This window comes from Chlamydotis macqueenii, chromosome 7, assembly GCF_036417535.1.
Source record: "Chlamydotis macqueenii isolate bChlMac1 chromosome 7, bChlMac1.mat, whole genome shotgun sequence".
Taxonomy (NCBI): Eukaryota; Metazoa; Chordata; class Aves; order Otidiformes; family Otididae; genus Chlamydotis; species Chlamydotis macqueenii.
The window spans coordinates 28,026,374-28,043,082 of NC_141562.1; the positions used below are offsets into that span (position 1 = coordinate 28,026,374).

A 16,709-nucleotide genomic window follows, 5' to 3' on the forward strand; every position below is an offset into this window, starting at 1 on the left:
TCTCCTTTTAACTATACATTTTATAGTCCATTGGAAAAACACTGAAATACTCAAAGATGCCAAAATCAAAGCCTAGCTAGTGTCCAGTTCACCCAAGCAGCAGGTGTCTGTAGATAGCCGGATAGTGGAGTCTCTGCAAACATGATGTTAATGGTCTTTTAGGCATCATCTAGTAAAAAGGGGGGGAAAAAAAAAAAAAGCGTGCTTTTTATTATTTCCCCAGGTACTCAAGTCTTAGCTTCTCTACCATTTAATTTGTGCATGATTTAATACTAGGAAAAGGATAGTAAGATCTGAAAATGGGATTCAATTCTAGAGCTAGAAATACTCATAATTTCTCCTTGTTAACTATTTGTTTATCAAGAATTGGGGCTTTCTTTTTCGCAAGTTTTGGAAAAAAAATGCATGTGCATCTTTCTATGCACAATATGGAAATGAGAGTTTCAGAACAGAGTCAATATAATAATTTGGTTTTAGAATCTAGTTCAAACAAGTCAACAAAATAATGTTGGCTGCCTGCTGCATTATCATCTCAATTAAAAAAGGATAATTAGGATAAGTATTATCTAGATGAAGGAAAAGTGCAAGTAAAACTAAGGACTGAAGGTAAATTTCTTCTCCCTGAAACCAGAACATTCTTTGAAATTAGAAAAAAAGGTGTACAATAATTAAAGGGAAAATAATAATTGCTTTTAATTAATAAAAACATTTAAAGAATCATTGCTTTTAATTAATAAAAATGTTTAGATTAACAGGAAAGCAAAACAGATTGCTGAGGAGGGATCCTATTTTCATTTCTGTTAAGAGCTGCTAAATACAATCCTCCTATATCAGAACACACACTGCGGAGTTTCAGCAACAAAGTGTTGCTGAAAACAAACCAGTTTTTATTTTCCCCTGAAGTTAACTTCAATAACCCTGACTGTGCCTTATAAGAAACCAGCTCTTCCTGTAACTGTATCAAAGAGATAAGGAACCTCAAAAAAAAAACCAAAACACTGTAAAGGAAATAAGTGCTACTGTTTTACAGATAAACACCAAGGCCAGCTGAAGGCTGTGGGCTAAGTCTTGGGGTACCCGCACAAGAGGAGAGGAAGGCCCACAGCAGCAGGCAGAGCAGTAAGTTTTGAGGTCAATGTGGCGTGAAGACACAGGGAAAAAAATAGTCTAGTAATGACAAATGAGTTAAAGCGGTCAGCCTTTCTGAAGGGGCACTGTGGACAGCCTAGCTCTGGAGCTTTCCTCTGCGGTCACATCCAAGCTCAGATGGGCACACTGGCTCTGACCCTGGCTCAGGCTTAGTTAAATGTAATGGCAAGTGACTGACCCAATTGCTGTATTTCCTCAAGTGAGGAAAAAAGTATCTGCACTCAGGAAAGGCCTCTCTCTTGTCCATTAAGGGAACGTTTTTCAAAGTATAAACATCAGCTGGGAAACTAACTGCTTTCCGTGGCTTTGAAAATTTCCTCCCTGAACTACAAATTATTTTGGATACAAGTTGGTTTTCATCCTGTGACAGTTAAGAATGCCAGGGCCTCTAGTCTAATGGAACATAAATAATTAACCAAAAGATACTCCTGCAAGTTCATCTGTAGTGGAAAACACTTTTATCTGCACAAACCAGTGTGGCAGCAGGGGAAAACCTACTCCATGAACGGTAGATCTTGTTCAAGAAATCAGTGTCTCAGAGGTCAGTTTCTCCAGTCCTGTGGCTCTGCAGCAGGGTCTGAAGAAGGATCTTGGTTGTACATTTATTAGTGTTTCTTCTGGGTCTCTTGAGCAAGTGCTTTCCAGAGATACACACAGATGCACCTGGTTAGGGGACTGCAGCTCAGACCAAACAGCTTCACCTCGCACATTAGGCCACAGCAAGAAGGGAAGAAACGTCAGGTCTCTGCTACAGACATGTTGTAGCTCCAGGGGAGCATGAAGGACGATTACATTGTTTTGATCTTACACTCCCTGGGTAGGACTAAGCAGGTGTGGGAAGTGGGAAAAAAGGAGTTATTTGTTGTGAAACATCTGGTGTAAACATTCCACACGATGTACAGCATCCACTTCTCTACAGTGCCGAGTCTCATCCACACACCTGAGGTGACATCAGGCAGGGATCACTTAAAATGGGCAGGCTGTATCATATCCATAGGTTAAGGAAGATTTCCAGATTCAGGCAAAATGCCAAGAGCAGGACTCTGTACTGAGACTACCTCAGCCCTGGGAGGGACCCTCAAGTCTGGAGTGCAGTACACATGCAGAGAGATGGAGCCACGCTGCATCCCAGACCCTTCAGGTGTGGAGATAAGGGTTCAGCCCCTCAGTTCAGGCTTCCTCTGCAGTGACAGAATAAGAATGTTCCTTCCATGCAGGCAGGGTTAATAATCGAAGGGTTTCTCCTTTGAAGCCCTCTGTAACACTACATTTAAATATGCTGCATGCATTATTCATCTTTCTCCAGCAAGCAGCAAGAGAAAGGCAGCTGTCAGTCCAATCAGCATTTCAGAGCTCTACCCTCCAGCTGCCTCTGGGGGCACAGTAAAGAATGACATGGTCCATGGGACCAGTGGCCCACGCTTTTGGGCTGGGGAACAATTATTTGCCAGGGTAGCTGCAGATCCAGAAGCACCATCATCTCCAACTTTGTCTAGGGAAGGCTGGAGGAGGATTTTGTTACAAAAAGGGAGAGGTTTTTCTTGCTTTTGTGTTGTACCGAAGGCAGGGAATCATGACTCTCCTCTCAACAGTATTGCTACGTTCCTTCTCTCGCACCTTTGTCTCTCAAGGCTTCTCTACAAAAGATTATAAAAACTTCAAAACTTTGGGATTGCAGCTTATTTTATCTGCAGTTTGGTGGATACAGCACCTTACATGTCAGACTAATGATTCTGGTTGCGATACATCTACACAACTAATTTGAGTACAAAGCACAACATGAGCACTATCCGGCTCCTGTTAGTGATACTTGTTTCCACAATGGCTGGATTTGCTACAGCCTGGGAGAAGTTGAGGAAATTCAACAGTTGTCTGGCTCCCACTCTGCTTATGCATGACTGGGCTATTGCAGCTTGGTGGGAGGTTATTACACAAATCCAAGCACAGTCCTACTCTCTAAGCACTTAGAGTCAAGGTTAGCTATTTGACTGGATGTATTTTAGTCTCTGCTAACGAAAGCTCATAAAATTCCTAGGAAAAAAAAAACCAACACAAATTAGGATAAACTTCAAAACTCTCTGACATATCCCAGTGGAAAGCAAGCCTTTGCACAGACAGAACAGCATGGAACTACTGTCTTGGAAGGCTGGCTGGTCTCCTATGCATCGCTGTACCTCCTGGGACTCAAGATATTAATGCTATATTGAATTGGGCTATTTAGATGCTGGGCTGTCCATCTCATTCAGAGCTCTCATACACAGTGCTGAGGTTTTTTTTTCATGTAGAGAAGGTCTGGTTAAGGTCCACTTGTCAAAATGACTCAAGATCACAATGTGAGACTTAATCTGCAATACAGAGGTCAGAAAACGTGTTCCGTTATTTTGTTCATTTTATCCAGTTACAATGTCACCTCTACTGCTGATATGCATCCAGCACCTAGCACTGGGGAGGCTGTACCACAATGCAAACAGTGAATACATCTTGAAATACTCACACAGAGAAATACGTAACAACACAGATTTCCTCTAGGTCCTGCTTTCAGCACAGTGAACAGCAATAGATACCCACATTACCCAGTAGGAAATAAGGGAAAAGAAAAAGCTAAAGTTAAAACTGCAGATGAAACATATCTGATGACTTGGTACATGATAGAACTTTGATCTTATCAATCAGAAAACAATTTGACTTCAGTCTTTTCTTCTGGGTATTATGGCCAGGACCATACCAACACTCTAATCTAAAAGGATCTGTTCTAGCTCAAGTATTATTTATTCACATGTTTTATTATTCTGTTTCATGGAGAAATGCAAGCACAGCATCTCATTAAGTGAAGGGAAAATAAAGTTTTCTTTTTTAATGTCATGAACATGGTAGCTCTGCAATCAGAAGTAATGTTTAAAACAGCGAAGGTACCTAGAGATATAATGTGGCAAAGAAACTTTCATGCATTCAATGAGAGATGACAGCACACAGATAAAATACTAATCCCTTGTTATCGGCTCTCTGTACTAGCCTAAATGCAATTGTCAAAAATCTTCAGCAGAAGTTGACAGGACCAAGGCAGAGTTTATTTAGGGTCACTGGAAATTCCTACTTCATTTGCACAAGCATTTCGGCAGGTGCTTTAAGAGTCTTGCTTTCCAGCAAAAGTTTAAGCAATTAAATGTAGCCACATATTAACTGCAGGCAATTGTTTGAGGCCCAGATCCTCAGAAGTATTTAAACACTAAAATCTACTGATTTCCAGGAAAAGCAATCCAGCATCTCAGCCCAAATATCCTGCTAGGTGGAGAAGTATAAAACTCTCTGAAGCCAGTATGTCTGTCCCATCCATATGTCTGTTTTATGACAGTTAAGATAATGGTAGAGAATCAATATCAGATTAGGAAAATACTTAAAGTTTTTAACCGTATCTTAAATCCCTATTCTTTCTGAGAAAGGATAATGAACATTTTTATTCTCTAAAGGTATGATAATATCAGAGAAAAGTAATATTGGATTTTATATGTATTTTGTACATGTTTATTGTGTCAGCATTCAGCCATTAGCAGTACATCGCTGTGTTGTAATACAAACCAGAAGACAACAACTACAAATAACAATCAGTCTCTGCCTCAGGACACACATAGACTGAAGAGAATGATCTAAAAATGCTTTAGAGATGCTTGCCAAAACCAGACTTACTGATTATGGACAGAACAGATGCCTTCTAATTCAGGCGGCCACTGAAACTATAAAAGCAAAGTACGTCTAGCACACATGTCTCAGAGTCACTTGCACTATGGCCATGGCTGCACCGGCTGTTCATTCAGCCTGAATGAAAGGTGAAGGGCTATGGTCTCTGCTTTAACATTTTAGGCTGGTAGTTATAATTATACTGGGATTTGCCCAGGATGTGAAAACTACACACTTCTCCAATAAGCAAACTTGTCATTCCTGGACTTGAGATGCAGTACCACAGCCTTGGTTGTTGGCGATGCCAGAACCCCAGATGTTCGACTGTTTATTTGCATATATAAATTCTTATGCCAGGCATACAAAAAAAAGGCTAGAAAACTGAACCAGGAGACAGTCATAAGAGGCAGAATGATCTGGTGGTTGCATCCTGACTTGAAAAAAAGAGAAGCTATGTTTTTTTTTTTTTTTTTTTTTTCTCAGTAACATGCATCCACTGTCAACTGACAAGCTGACAGAAACTTCCCATGCTTAATTTCTTTCACATGTAAAACCGGATTTATCAGTAATGTGAATAATTTAAACTTTCCTTCATCACTGTGGGCAAAAGAGTATTCAAAAAAGGTATTTTAAAGGAACTTTTAACAGACAGTGTGTACAGGGAAGGATAACCATGAGCAGGGAACAGAGCTGGAGTTCCAGGGAGCTGGTCAGAGCTCAGCCATTGACTGACTGTAAACCAGAAAAACAGCATTGCACCTCTGCATCCCTCAGCTTCCCCATCCGTAACACAGAGAAAACAGTATCAAGCTTCACTTTATAAAACACTTTGACTGAGGGCTAAGTAAATCACCTTCATATTAGCATCTTGCTTCTAGGAACTGTATTTTCAGAAGCATACTATCATCCCCCTCTCCCACTTCTGCTGAACACCTCTTTTTTTTTTGAAGTTACCATCCTCCTGCTGTTTCAATATCATTAGTGATCCCACTCAGGGATAGAGAGCTAAAATGAGCAACAAAAACACAGGCCCTCATTTAGAGACATAATATGTTTAATAAATATGACTGTAAAAGCAATAAACAACAGCAATTATACATTACGCTACATAGTATTTAACGAAAGGGAAGAAGAAGATGAAAAAGTACATCAAAAAAAGTAATTTTAAAATTAGAAATAGTTCCAACACTGTAAGAAAACTTTTTGATCAGCTTACTATAAAAATAAGTTGGCTAATGTTGGACTTCAGTGGGGAATATTATACAGTTGCTGCCAAATTTTTCCCATCTTTCTTAAAGCTGTAGTTTCAAAGACAACAGCAAAGCCATAAAACTTGTTGTGTTGCTACCTGTCTTTAGAGAAACTACAGAAAGAGGCAGAGTACTCTGTACTGTGATTATCCTTTAACTACTATGGGTCTAATGTTCTTACACTTAGTATTACCTTTTTTCTTTGCCAGCAAGTAGGTTGGTTTGGGCTCATGCCCAATTTGTGTTGGAGAAATTCAAACCCACCACCACCACCAAACTCCTGCCCTGGGACTCCAGGCAATGCCAACAACGCTGCTTTCTCCTGTTTTTGACTCAGGTTGCCATGCACAATGTCCACTGAACAAAATCCACTCATGTCAGGAATCAGGGTGTGCTACACTGATTGCGAACTGGCCTCTATTTGCCTTCACCTAACACAGTTAAGTAAGTGTATATTGGTTACTGTCTTTCTGTCTTTGCACTTCAAACCAAAATCCCGATGCTAGGTTTACCTGAGTTGGGTTGGAAATCAACAGCTGTGATGACCACAAGTTAGATATCCAGGACTTGTTCAAGGTATCCTAAGCCTGCTTTCCTGCTGTTCCCTTGCATAATCTACGTGAACATGTCCTGCAGCCTCATTTTTAACTGCAGTGTAGGTTACAAGCTTATGCTATTGGTAAGAAATCAAAACTTGTACAAGAGTGGTCCTCTGGTGCTGGGGCTCAAAATGCATGGCAACAATCTCAGGCCAAATCCTAATTTATTCTCCCTCCTCTGCCCAGAGTGGCAGGAGTTTGTAGATCTGTAACTGAGGTGGGTTGCCAAGAAGGCCATAGGAAATTGTGCATAGACCTTTCCCTGCTCCCTATTCTATGGACAAGGTTTCTTTCAAAAAAATTGACAGGCCTTGGGGGGCCAGAGATCTCCTGGGACTTCCCCAGACAAATCCAAACATCAGTACTAAATGCAGCTGAGGGTGTTACTAGGGATTTCTCTTAGCCAGAATTGAAGGTGTAAGGCTGGTACAAAGCACAGTGTAAGTTCATGCTGGCGATAACCTCCTGCAAGTGCAGTATGGACAGACCTCTCTGCCTGTAATGCATGCTAGTTCTGTTCCATTCAAGGTTAGGAGGCAAAAAGTTACTCTTCAACAGTGCTAACAGTGGGATGCCTTCGTGTGAGTAGGCTAAAAAAGCTGTTTAAGAAAGAGCCTGGCCTTGTGGTTGGGATCACCCACACTTGCGCTCAGCCTACTTGCAGTTGTGGGGCACAGGCAGCACCTGCAGCTAGAGGAACAAAGGGCAGAGTCCAAACAAAGACATAAACCGGACTGACCAAGAATATATTCAGTGCCTTTAAACTCCAGTGTGATTTTTTTGTGTGTCCTATGAAAGTCTGCTGGGGCGGCTAGCCCTCCCGCAGCCCAAAGTGCTAAAAGAGCAGTTAAATCTAAAGCCAAGAACCCTAAACACCCCCTCCCACCTCCCCCAGCCCTTCTCCCCCCACATCCCAGCCCATCCCTCTCCCTAAAGAAGAGACCCCCATGCATATTCTTGGCCTATATCATCATGAATTTTCTACAAAGTAGAGACAGATCAGAAAAAAAGAGAGAGTGGAGGGGTGAGGGGAAGGGCCGCAGGAGTGAATAGTGGTATTGGTTCCTCTCCCCCCACCCCCCACTAAAACTGAACACCTGTACAATGCAGTTCCACTATGGTCTCAGTATAATGTCCACATGCACAGGCTTAAAGCTAAAAACCCTTTGTCGTTTGAAGAATTAAAAAGTCCAAATGCAGTGAGCTCTCCTCTTTTTTTTTAGATATAGATATACATCGGTGTCCTCAATTCAACCATTTACATAGGTAGGGATTTCTTTTGTGCTCTGAGGCTCAGCAGCTGTGGAAATACTTCCTGTGGCAAAAAAAGATCAAAATAAAAGAGTCAGTAAATAACAAGTGCATTTAGCCAAGGAAGATGTTTGAAGATATCACCTTGCTGGCCTTTGGGATTCAACTGTTCCAGACTGACACATTCTTCCCAGAAATGTTTTCTTGTCACTCAACACACTGAAGGTGATGTCCTGTTCTTTTGCTAATGAAGATGATTCACCCATGTTGAACAGAAGAGGGAGAGGCCAGAGCAGAAGGGTGAACAGAAGAGGGAGAGGCCAGAGCAGAGGGGTGGAGGGAAGGAGGGGTTGAGGTCCTCAGAGGAAATGTGTAACTCATTTGCAATGATAAGGTGTTGGAGATTTCATAAATAACCTTAAGCATTGCACTTGCAAAAGAAGAGCCTAAACCACTCACATCCAGAAAATAGGAACTGTGTTGTTTTTCTGCCAGAGTTTGGAGAGAAAAATTAAATGATCCAGGGTCATTAATTCAGGTTCCTCCAAGGAAGGATCCCTGAATGTTATTCAACAGGATTGAAAAAAAAATGGTTTCAAAGGGGTTGAAAAAACCTGGTTTCTGAACAAGCAAACAAAAGAGAAACACCCAATTACAGTCTTGCTTTGTTTTCCCAAAAGAAAGAAAACTCATTAAAAAAGAAATTGCTGATTTCCAGAAACAGATGAAGTGGGTGTATAGGAGAGTGAAGAGTCTTTGCACTTTCTATTCTGTTCACAACTAGGTCCAGACCTTTTCATTTTCTCAATGAGCTCTGATTCAGTTTCCTCATTCATCTTACTGACAGGATGGAAAAACACTCTTAAGAAGTTTGTTGGAACGATTCCTTTTGATAGAGAATTGAGTCTATGTATCCCACACATTTACCTTTTGTGCTCACTAGTGCAGTTACAGGTACAAACCAAGGAGATATAAAAGGCCAATTTCTGGTTCAATATAGTGTCCAGTAGCACAGCTGAGACACACACAAAATGCTGGCTATTGTAGAAAGCCAGGAAAACTACAGTTGCACCAAATGAAAACCTATCCCCAAAACTGGCTTTTGACTGATCTTATCCTAGAGGCTTCAAGAGATCAGTTTCCAACACCAGCAAGAGCAGTTTTGAAGCTACCTCGAACAGAGCTAGCAGGTGACTGACTCTTGCCACTTCAATCTGAGGGACCCGTGAAAACATGTGTTTTCCTGACTTTGGAACAGTGTGAATCACAGTCAGTATATTATTTTAGAAAAGGGAAGCTCAAAGCCCATTTAACTCCAGGAAGAGATTTCCTGGCCTGAAATTGGGTGTTTCTCCCTTAGCATCTTACATCAATTTTACCTTGGAGGCTTCTGGGGGAAAAAGAAAAACAAATGAAATAAAGAATTGTTAAAGTTTAGGACCCACCGCTCCGGGTCTTGGCTTGAAACCTCTTGGTGATCCACAAGCCTTTTGGAAGTCCTCTGTCCAGACTACCTTGGTTGCATTTCCTTTCCTTGGGTTCTGGACTGTGGCCTGGGGTTGCTCTGTATGGGGAACACCACATGGGAAGGTTGGTCCCCTCACTCCATCCTGTGTTCTGCTGAGCAGGGTTGTCCAGGTGTGCTGATTAATAGCTGCTTAAAAGCTTTTAATAGCTACCAGATCTCTCCTTAGTGAACAGGTGAGGAGAGATCAGTATTGATTGCAGTGGGGCTTCCAGCTTAGACATCAGTTTCATCAAGAGACTTTCTTCTTTTTCCTCCCAGGTTGTTTCACAGGCCACAATCTTAGCACATCACATTCCCTCCTTAATTGTCCTTCCCCTTGCTTCCTCTTTGCAGTAGTTATGACTCCAAGCCTACTTTAGCAAACACTCCCATATGTTTTAGGGACATCCCCAAGTGGGATCTAAGGTTTGGTTAAGCTGATGAAATTGTGCAAATAAGGGATGTCAGTTACAACTATGTTTCACTCCTCTCTAAGTTAAAATGGCTGTAAACTTTAATTCCTCTAAAATAGGTCCATGTCTTTATTTGCAGAAGTCCTGTACTGTACCTTTGATCTGGGCCTGCAGAATTGTCACCTCACAAGTGAAGCTGAGGAATGCCTGAGCAATGCTGGCTTTAGCAGAACATGTCCTCAGGCTGAAACCTCCCTGCTCTGTCCCAACACTTTTACTGTAGTCAGAGTAACAGAAAACATATAAGCATGAACAAATATGTGACTGATCCCAGTATGCCCACTTCAAGCCTTTTCACTTCAGGTCCTATGAAAGCCTGCTGTGCAAATTTTCAACCACTCAGCCTGGGGGAGAAATCAGCCTGAGGGCAAACCCAGCTGTCCAATGCTGAGATCCCAGGTTTTGCTCGATTTCCCTGGGAATCAGCCAGGCTAGCACTGCAGCTGCCAACAAGGTCTGGCACAACATGAAGACCACAGCAGTCAAGATATCAACAAACAGGAAACTTTTAGATCTGACTTACCGAATCACCTGCTCACCTCCATGTTCCAGGGTGAGGGTGGCTGAAGCTCTCCTGGATATGCCTCAGGTGTGGGGTTTAGCCCCGCAACTACATCAGCCCCAGTAAAATAAATTAAATTGCCTTATAGTGCAAGTTAAGTGCCGGCAGGATTTTTGAGAAGGGGAGAGGATCTACACAGAGCAACTAGGAAAGAGAAAAAGCCTAAAGTTCTTCCCTTCCCTTTCATCACATGGCAGTGAGGGAGAGGGAAGAGTTAGCAAGGTTTCCTATAGCAAAACTAATGCTGCAGCAGAAGAGGATAGGAGGAGGAGTGTGCAGGAATATGGGAAGAGGGGAGGCTGAGAAAAGGGTTAGCCAATTATAAGTCAGAGTCTGACCAGCTGCAGGATGCTGCAAGTTATTTACCTATGGGCTGGACTTCCAACTTCTCATCTACTAGTTGCTCAGGGCTCATCAGCTCACTTTGAGGGATATTAGGTATGCTTTCCCTCTGACTGACTGGACTGACCATCTCTTGATCTTTTTCATTCTGCATCTGTGCATATATATTAAGGCCAGGAATCTTCCTAAAACATTAACAGAAACCATCATTGTGGGGTACTCTGGCAGATGATGTGGCATCAGCTTTTACAAACCAAGGAACAAATCACTGCAAAAAAGAAAACCCAGCAAAAGAAAACCCAAGCAATTCAGTGAAAGGCAGCAATGGGGAGAAGGAAATGGCTCAGGGAGGGTCATACCTTTTGAACTTGTAGATTACAAACACGGCTAGTCCCACAAAAACGACAGAGAGGAGCATCAGCATAGCTGAACCACTGTGGCTGGGAGTAAGGTCCACCAAGGGAGCTGCAAAAGAGGTACAGAAGGTTAGAGCTGCCCCCAGGCCTCATCTGTCCACACATCTCCAGGGCTTCTTTCCCTTTCTAATCCAGCTGGGAAGAAACCTGGATTCAGACCACTTGTGGTGCTTAACCTGCCTCTTGATGTGAAGCCCTGTAGCTTTCTCCTTAGAGGCCTCTCCTCTCTGGCCTATTAGAGAACAGCCTGAAACATATTGCAGACATTTACCTAAGGTAGTTGCAAATGAGGTCACTTGGGCACCAAAACTAGCATTTTCTAGATGATCCTGGAGCTACCCACGGGCTAACTTGTCGCATTGACTTTCTATTTTACTTAGGGATAGTTTGGGTAGCTCCCAATGCATAGTGACTAATGAGCAGCTGGGCCCTCAATTTTACTGACGCAACAAAACTCACCATTGTTGTGTTCTTTTCCAACTACAAGTCCAGTGCCTTTCACAGACACTGTCTCAGCATGCATGCCTTATCATGGTAAGCTCTTCTCACACCTCTGACATTTTCAGTTTCTTCCTTTATCCCCTTCCACTCTTCTTAATATGTTCTACCCTCTTTCCTCTGGTGCACTGCTCTCTCTGCCTCCACAAGTCTCCCATGCCAGAGAGTGCACAGGTTCAAGGGAAAAAAAAAAAATAAAACCCCTAATCAAACAAAAAGTCCCTCTGTGCTTCTCTTCGGTTTTGTGCTCCACCTTTCCATAGCCCCCTGCAAAATACAGCCAAGCAAAACAGGTGGAAGCATCTTTCTGAGATATACAAAGTAAACTGTATTAATTAGAGACAGTTTCCTTCACTCATACACACACAAAGATATGTAGCATCCAAAATGGGATATACACAGGTCCAGCAGTCTCAGTTGTTCATTCAGACACTAATAAAACATACTGTAAACAGGCAGGCAGCTGTACCTGTGCCATTACACAGAGCTAATGCACACAGCCAGTACATCCTCACTGACTGTATCTGGCATTACACACAGAACATGGTGCAGGTAGTGCCTTCCTCTGCAAAGCAAAAGTTAACTTAAACTGCTGTCATACACATCCTCTTTCTCCTGCCCCTCTTCACATGCACTGACCAGACCCATCCTAAACCAGAGGGGGAAGACACAAGAAAACAGGCACACACAAGCAAATACTTACTCAGGCACACAAATTAGAGGCACATTCATTTTCAGCTGTCACACCCAGGCTGATAAAGCCAAAAAATTACAAAGAGAAGTGAAAAAACTTATCCTTCCCACATCGAGAAGGCGATCCTCAGGAAGGTGAGGCACCAGGGTGAAATGATCTTTTACTATTAATTACTCACACATCTCCACTCTGCCCGCTTTGTGTCCATATTTTGTGGGTCTCCGCAGTTCTGCGGGATGATTAAGTGGCTCTCCAACCAGTTCAGGCTCAGCATCACTCAACGTTCTTGTTATAATGCTGTGCTGAGAGTCTGGCAATAAACAGCTATTTAACTGCTTTGTGAGGAATAGTGGCATATTTTACTTTGTCTTAGTGTTGAGCTTGTTGTCTGTTGGGTTGGGGACATCATTGGGTGGGGTTTTTTCATGAGAGGAAGGAACAAACATCATGAATGGATTGCAATCTGTTGCCCATAATTGCCATAAATTAATCCTTCCTCCAGTGTGGCCTGAACAAAGACAATGGAGGTGTGAAATGTGCTGAGGCCAATGCCTGTCGTTCTTCTGTGCTCCAGGGAATGCACACGCTCACATACAACACTTGCACACACAGAGGCTCATTTCTACAAGTTCTGCTTGAATATCCACACCGAGCCACTTTAGATACCTGTATTTGTGCTCCCTGCAGCTTCTCTGCTGCAGAAACTGCTGCTGTGCATGACCAGGCACACACACAGGGAGGAATATACGTGTGCACTAAGGCATGGAAACATGTAGGCATACATGTAGGCATATGTATACATACATGTGCACTTACAAAAACACATGCTGAGCTTTGTGGTTCAGTCAGTGCAGTTCATAGCTGCCCAGAGTGCAACACAGAGTCATAGTAAAAAGGCTGGTAAAGAAGGGATACCATAGACCAGAACAGCACCTCTGGGCCATGTGAATCTCCCTGGACTGTGTTTTCTAGGGACTGCTGCTGGTGCTGGATTGTGGTCTAAGGTTCCCTGCTTTATTTTATTTAATTTTTTATAAAAGCTTGGATTTCAAAAGGACAATTCTTCTTCTTCCTTGACAACCAAAACAATAGTTTTCAGCAGTGAAGTAAATCTCTCTTTTGGCATTTTGTCAGATTCTAAACTATTCCCAAGTTTTGATGTCATGAAATTGGGCCTTTTATTTAGACAGGGAACTGAGTGATGACCTTTGCAGCTTGATAAGGAGCCATATTCCCTCAAAGACCTCATGGTGGCTGCTCTCTAGGCTTTTTAATATCTAGATGGCAGTCTAGGCTCATTTTGCATTCTTACTGAATCATATTTCTGCAAGGGACAAAATCCTGTAGAGTTCCTATAGGGCATTGTCAAGTCAGTTACAGCAATCACTCATATCTCACCAGTGGCTTCACAGAGAAATACAGCAAAGCGTAAGTTGCAGGACAAATGAGTGTTTGCATCTATTATGGACAAAAAGTACTCATTCCCAGTGTGTGTAAATACAACTTAAAACCTGTATTTTCAGCAAGCACAAAGATCGTTGTATTTACACAGCATGTCTGAGCTGAGCACCCTCTGCTTCAGTCTGAGCTAGCAAGAAACAGGCCAGCACGTGCCCGGAGGCCCTACTGTTATTTAACACAGGAGTATGGCACACTGACAGATCCTGCCTCTTGGTTCATTCAGGGCAGCAGACAAGGTTTAGTAGCCCAGAAAAGTGCTACAGTACCTCCACTATCTGGCTTTGAGATTGGAGCTACCCAGCTTTTAGCCAGTTCTGAGCATTGTTGGAGCAGCTGGGGACCCTGTGCACTCCCCCATGCAGCGATGCCCAGAAATCCTCTCCACGAAGCTGCAGGAGGCTCCTACATACAGCACAAAACTTGGATCCAGATTCATCTTGTACTAAAGGCAGGGCTGGATATCTGATTTTAACTGTCATATGTTTCCACTACATGAAATCAGGAATGTCCCTTCAGTAGCAAAAGGTAAAGATGAGCCCCTTCCCAGGAATATCTAACATGATTCCTTCTAGCTGTAGTTTTTTAGAAAAGGCCTACAGAATATTCAGGGCCAAGAGTAGTCATGTCTAAATGTTCATTTGGGATTTGATCTTGAGTTTAATGGACATTGACCAAAATGGAAAACAGGCATGTGCCTTGGCAGAGTAAATGCCTAGAAAAAAACTTTTTAAAATGATGAGCAGTTGCAGGTAACTGCATGGTTGAAGCTCATATTAAGATGCTTTCAGATACGTTTCTTTTAAAAGGCAAGCGCTGAGCACTTTCTGAAAGTCCATATAGTATCAGTGGTCATCATTGGAAACTGAGGCCACAGATTGCTTCTCTGATAACAACTATTATGTAAATGTATATGAATTTAAATCTTAAACATAAAATCATGCAATTCTCCTATGTCATATATCTATCACTTTTTTTTTTTTTTTTTACAATTTGCATGAGGGGGAAAAAAAAAAAAATCAAACTGACTTCCCAAGCTGTTGTGTTTTTCTTTTCTTTAGAGAATACTCAGCTGTGCTGCATCTCTGCTTTTTTATGCTTTTGGTTCTAACATGTTTAAAAGTAAGCATTTGATCATCTGTTCCACAGCTAATGGAAAGCAGAAACATGCAGCAATATTCCCAGGGCAGATATTAGCAGGTTCTGCTTAGAAAAATGAAATAGTGCAAACACCAAGGCTTTCTTCTGGGAGGATTTAAATGCAGACACATGACGCCCTTTCTTAACAGTCTCTTTTCCTTCCCATAATGGACAAAGCAGCACGTGGATTGACATCAGCTTGGGCAGACTTGTTCATACCATAGAAAACTTTTTGCAGAGCAGCTTGCTCATACAAGTCAACTGAGGCCTTTAGTTCACATATTAGCAAAAGAAGCTGATACTAACTAATCAGGAATATCAGCAGTTCCCGAGGAAAGGGAATTCCTAATAAACCTAAGCACAAATTTGTTCCATCTCGTAATAGTTAAATAGGGCCTGTGCTATGAAATGAGGTTTTAGCATATAGAATAGACAGACACACATGTAATTAAATATCAGGACTTTGGAGATGGCTCATTTTGACATAGGACTGGTTGAAGTCCAAACTGTTTAATCTTATGTTTGTGCATATATAAATTGATTGTAGTCTTTCAAAGTGCTCAACAACTTCTGAACTGTGCTTGGTTGCTTTGAATGTTCATTGACCTAAGAATATCCAAATATATCCAAGGCTAGCTGGTAACCTTTACACTGTGTGATCCAGGCTGCACATGCCATGGTGCTACTTAGCTGTTCAATATTCCAGAGACAGCCAAGAAGTACACATTTCTACTGCTAGTTATACTGCATTTCCAACAACAGCAGAAAATTCTTACACTTAAGTAAACAAAAGGATTAGCTGTAAATGCAAAAGCCACTATATCTTTCTAGCATAAAGAAAGGGGAGGTGGAGCAGGCATTTTAATGTCTCTCCATACACTGAGTTGTTATTAGAATCATAGAATCATAGAATGGTTAGGGTTGGAAGGGACCTTCAAAGGTCATCTAGTCCAACTCCCCTGAAAGGAGCAGGGACATCCCTGACTAGATCAGGTTGCTCAGAGCCTCATCCAGCCTGGCCTTGAACGTTTCCAGGGATGGGGCTTCCACCACCTTTCTGGGCAAAAACATAAAACATTGTGACATAAAAATAAAAAAATGTTTAAAATACAGCTGATATCACACTACTACCATTAAGGAATGTATTGTTTGCTGTGCTACAGAGCAACAGAGCGTGTACACAGAAAGAGGATACTGACCTGCTGTTAAATGGGCAGCATGGACAAGGATTTGAACCCCTGGCTTCAACTCAAAGTGGACCAAGTTTTGGTTCAGTTTCTGGATCAGTGTTTCTGAAATCTGGAGAAAAAGGAGAAATTAAGAAACACATTTGTTTCTTGACCATTGGTTTAGATTGCAATAGGTGAGTAGGAAATGGAGCTGAACACAAAGCAAATATTTTGCAGAGGCACCAGATTTTCCGAGCACTATTTCCTATCAACTTACAAAAAGGGAATGTGTAAAAGCTGAACAGATCTGCCAGCACTATGTCCAGAGCGGTTTGTGTATGGTTAGCAATAACAGATAATGAGTTGCCCTGTCACACCTCCGCAGGAGCGGCCCAGCAGCAAAAGGGAACTGAGCCCCAAAGGAACATTTCACCCACATGTGCAAGTGTCTGCAGGACCAGTCAGCAACAGCACATCAGCGAGTTCCATTTACTATTCAAGCAAAGAGAAGTATTTCAATTGTTAA

The 16,709-nt window shown here is 42.1% G+C and overlaps 1 protein-coding gene across 2 annotated transcripts in view; it reads right to left on the reverse strand.

The window, feature by feature from the left end:
- Positions 1-7,641: 7,641 nt before the first annotated feature.
- The window catches only part of LOC104475586 (VPS10 domain-containing receptor SorCS1), a 292,980-nt gene continuing 283,912 nt past the window's right edge, over positions 7,642-16,709 (reverse strand). The window contains exons 24-28 of one of the 2 annotated variants that reach the window (XM_086752150.1): positions 16,214-16,313; positions 11,168-11,273; positions 10,833-10,993; positions 9,370-9,488; positions 7,642-7,988 (exon numbers count right to left, since the gene is read on the reverse strand). In XM_086752150.1, coding sequence (XP_086608276.1) covers positions 7,932-7,988; positions 9,370-9,488; positions 10,833-10,993; positions 11,168-11,273; positions 16,214-16,313 — 543 coding nt within the window. In that variant the 3' untranslated portion in view covers positions 7,642-7,931. The remainder of the gene's footprint in view (positions 7,989-9,369; positions 9,489-10,832; positions 10,994-11,167; positions 11,274-16,213; positions 16,314-16,709) is intronic. The other variant, XM_086752152.1, reaches the window with a different exon arrangement.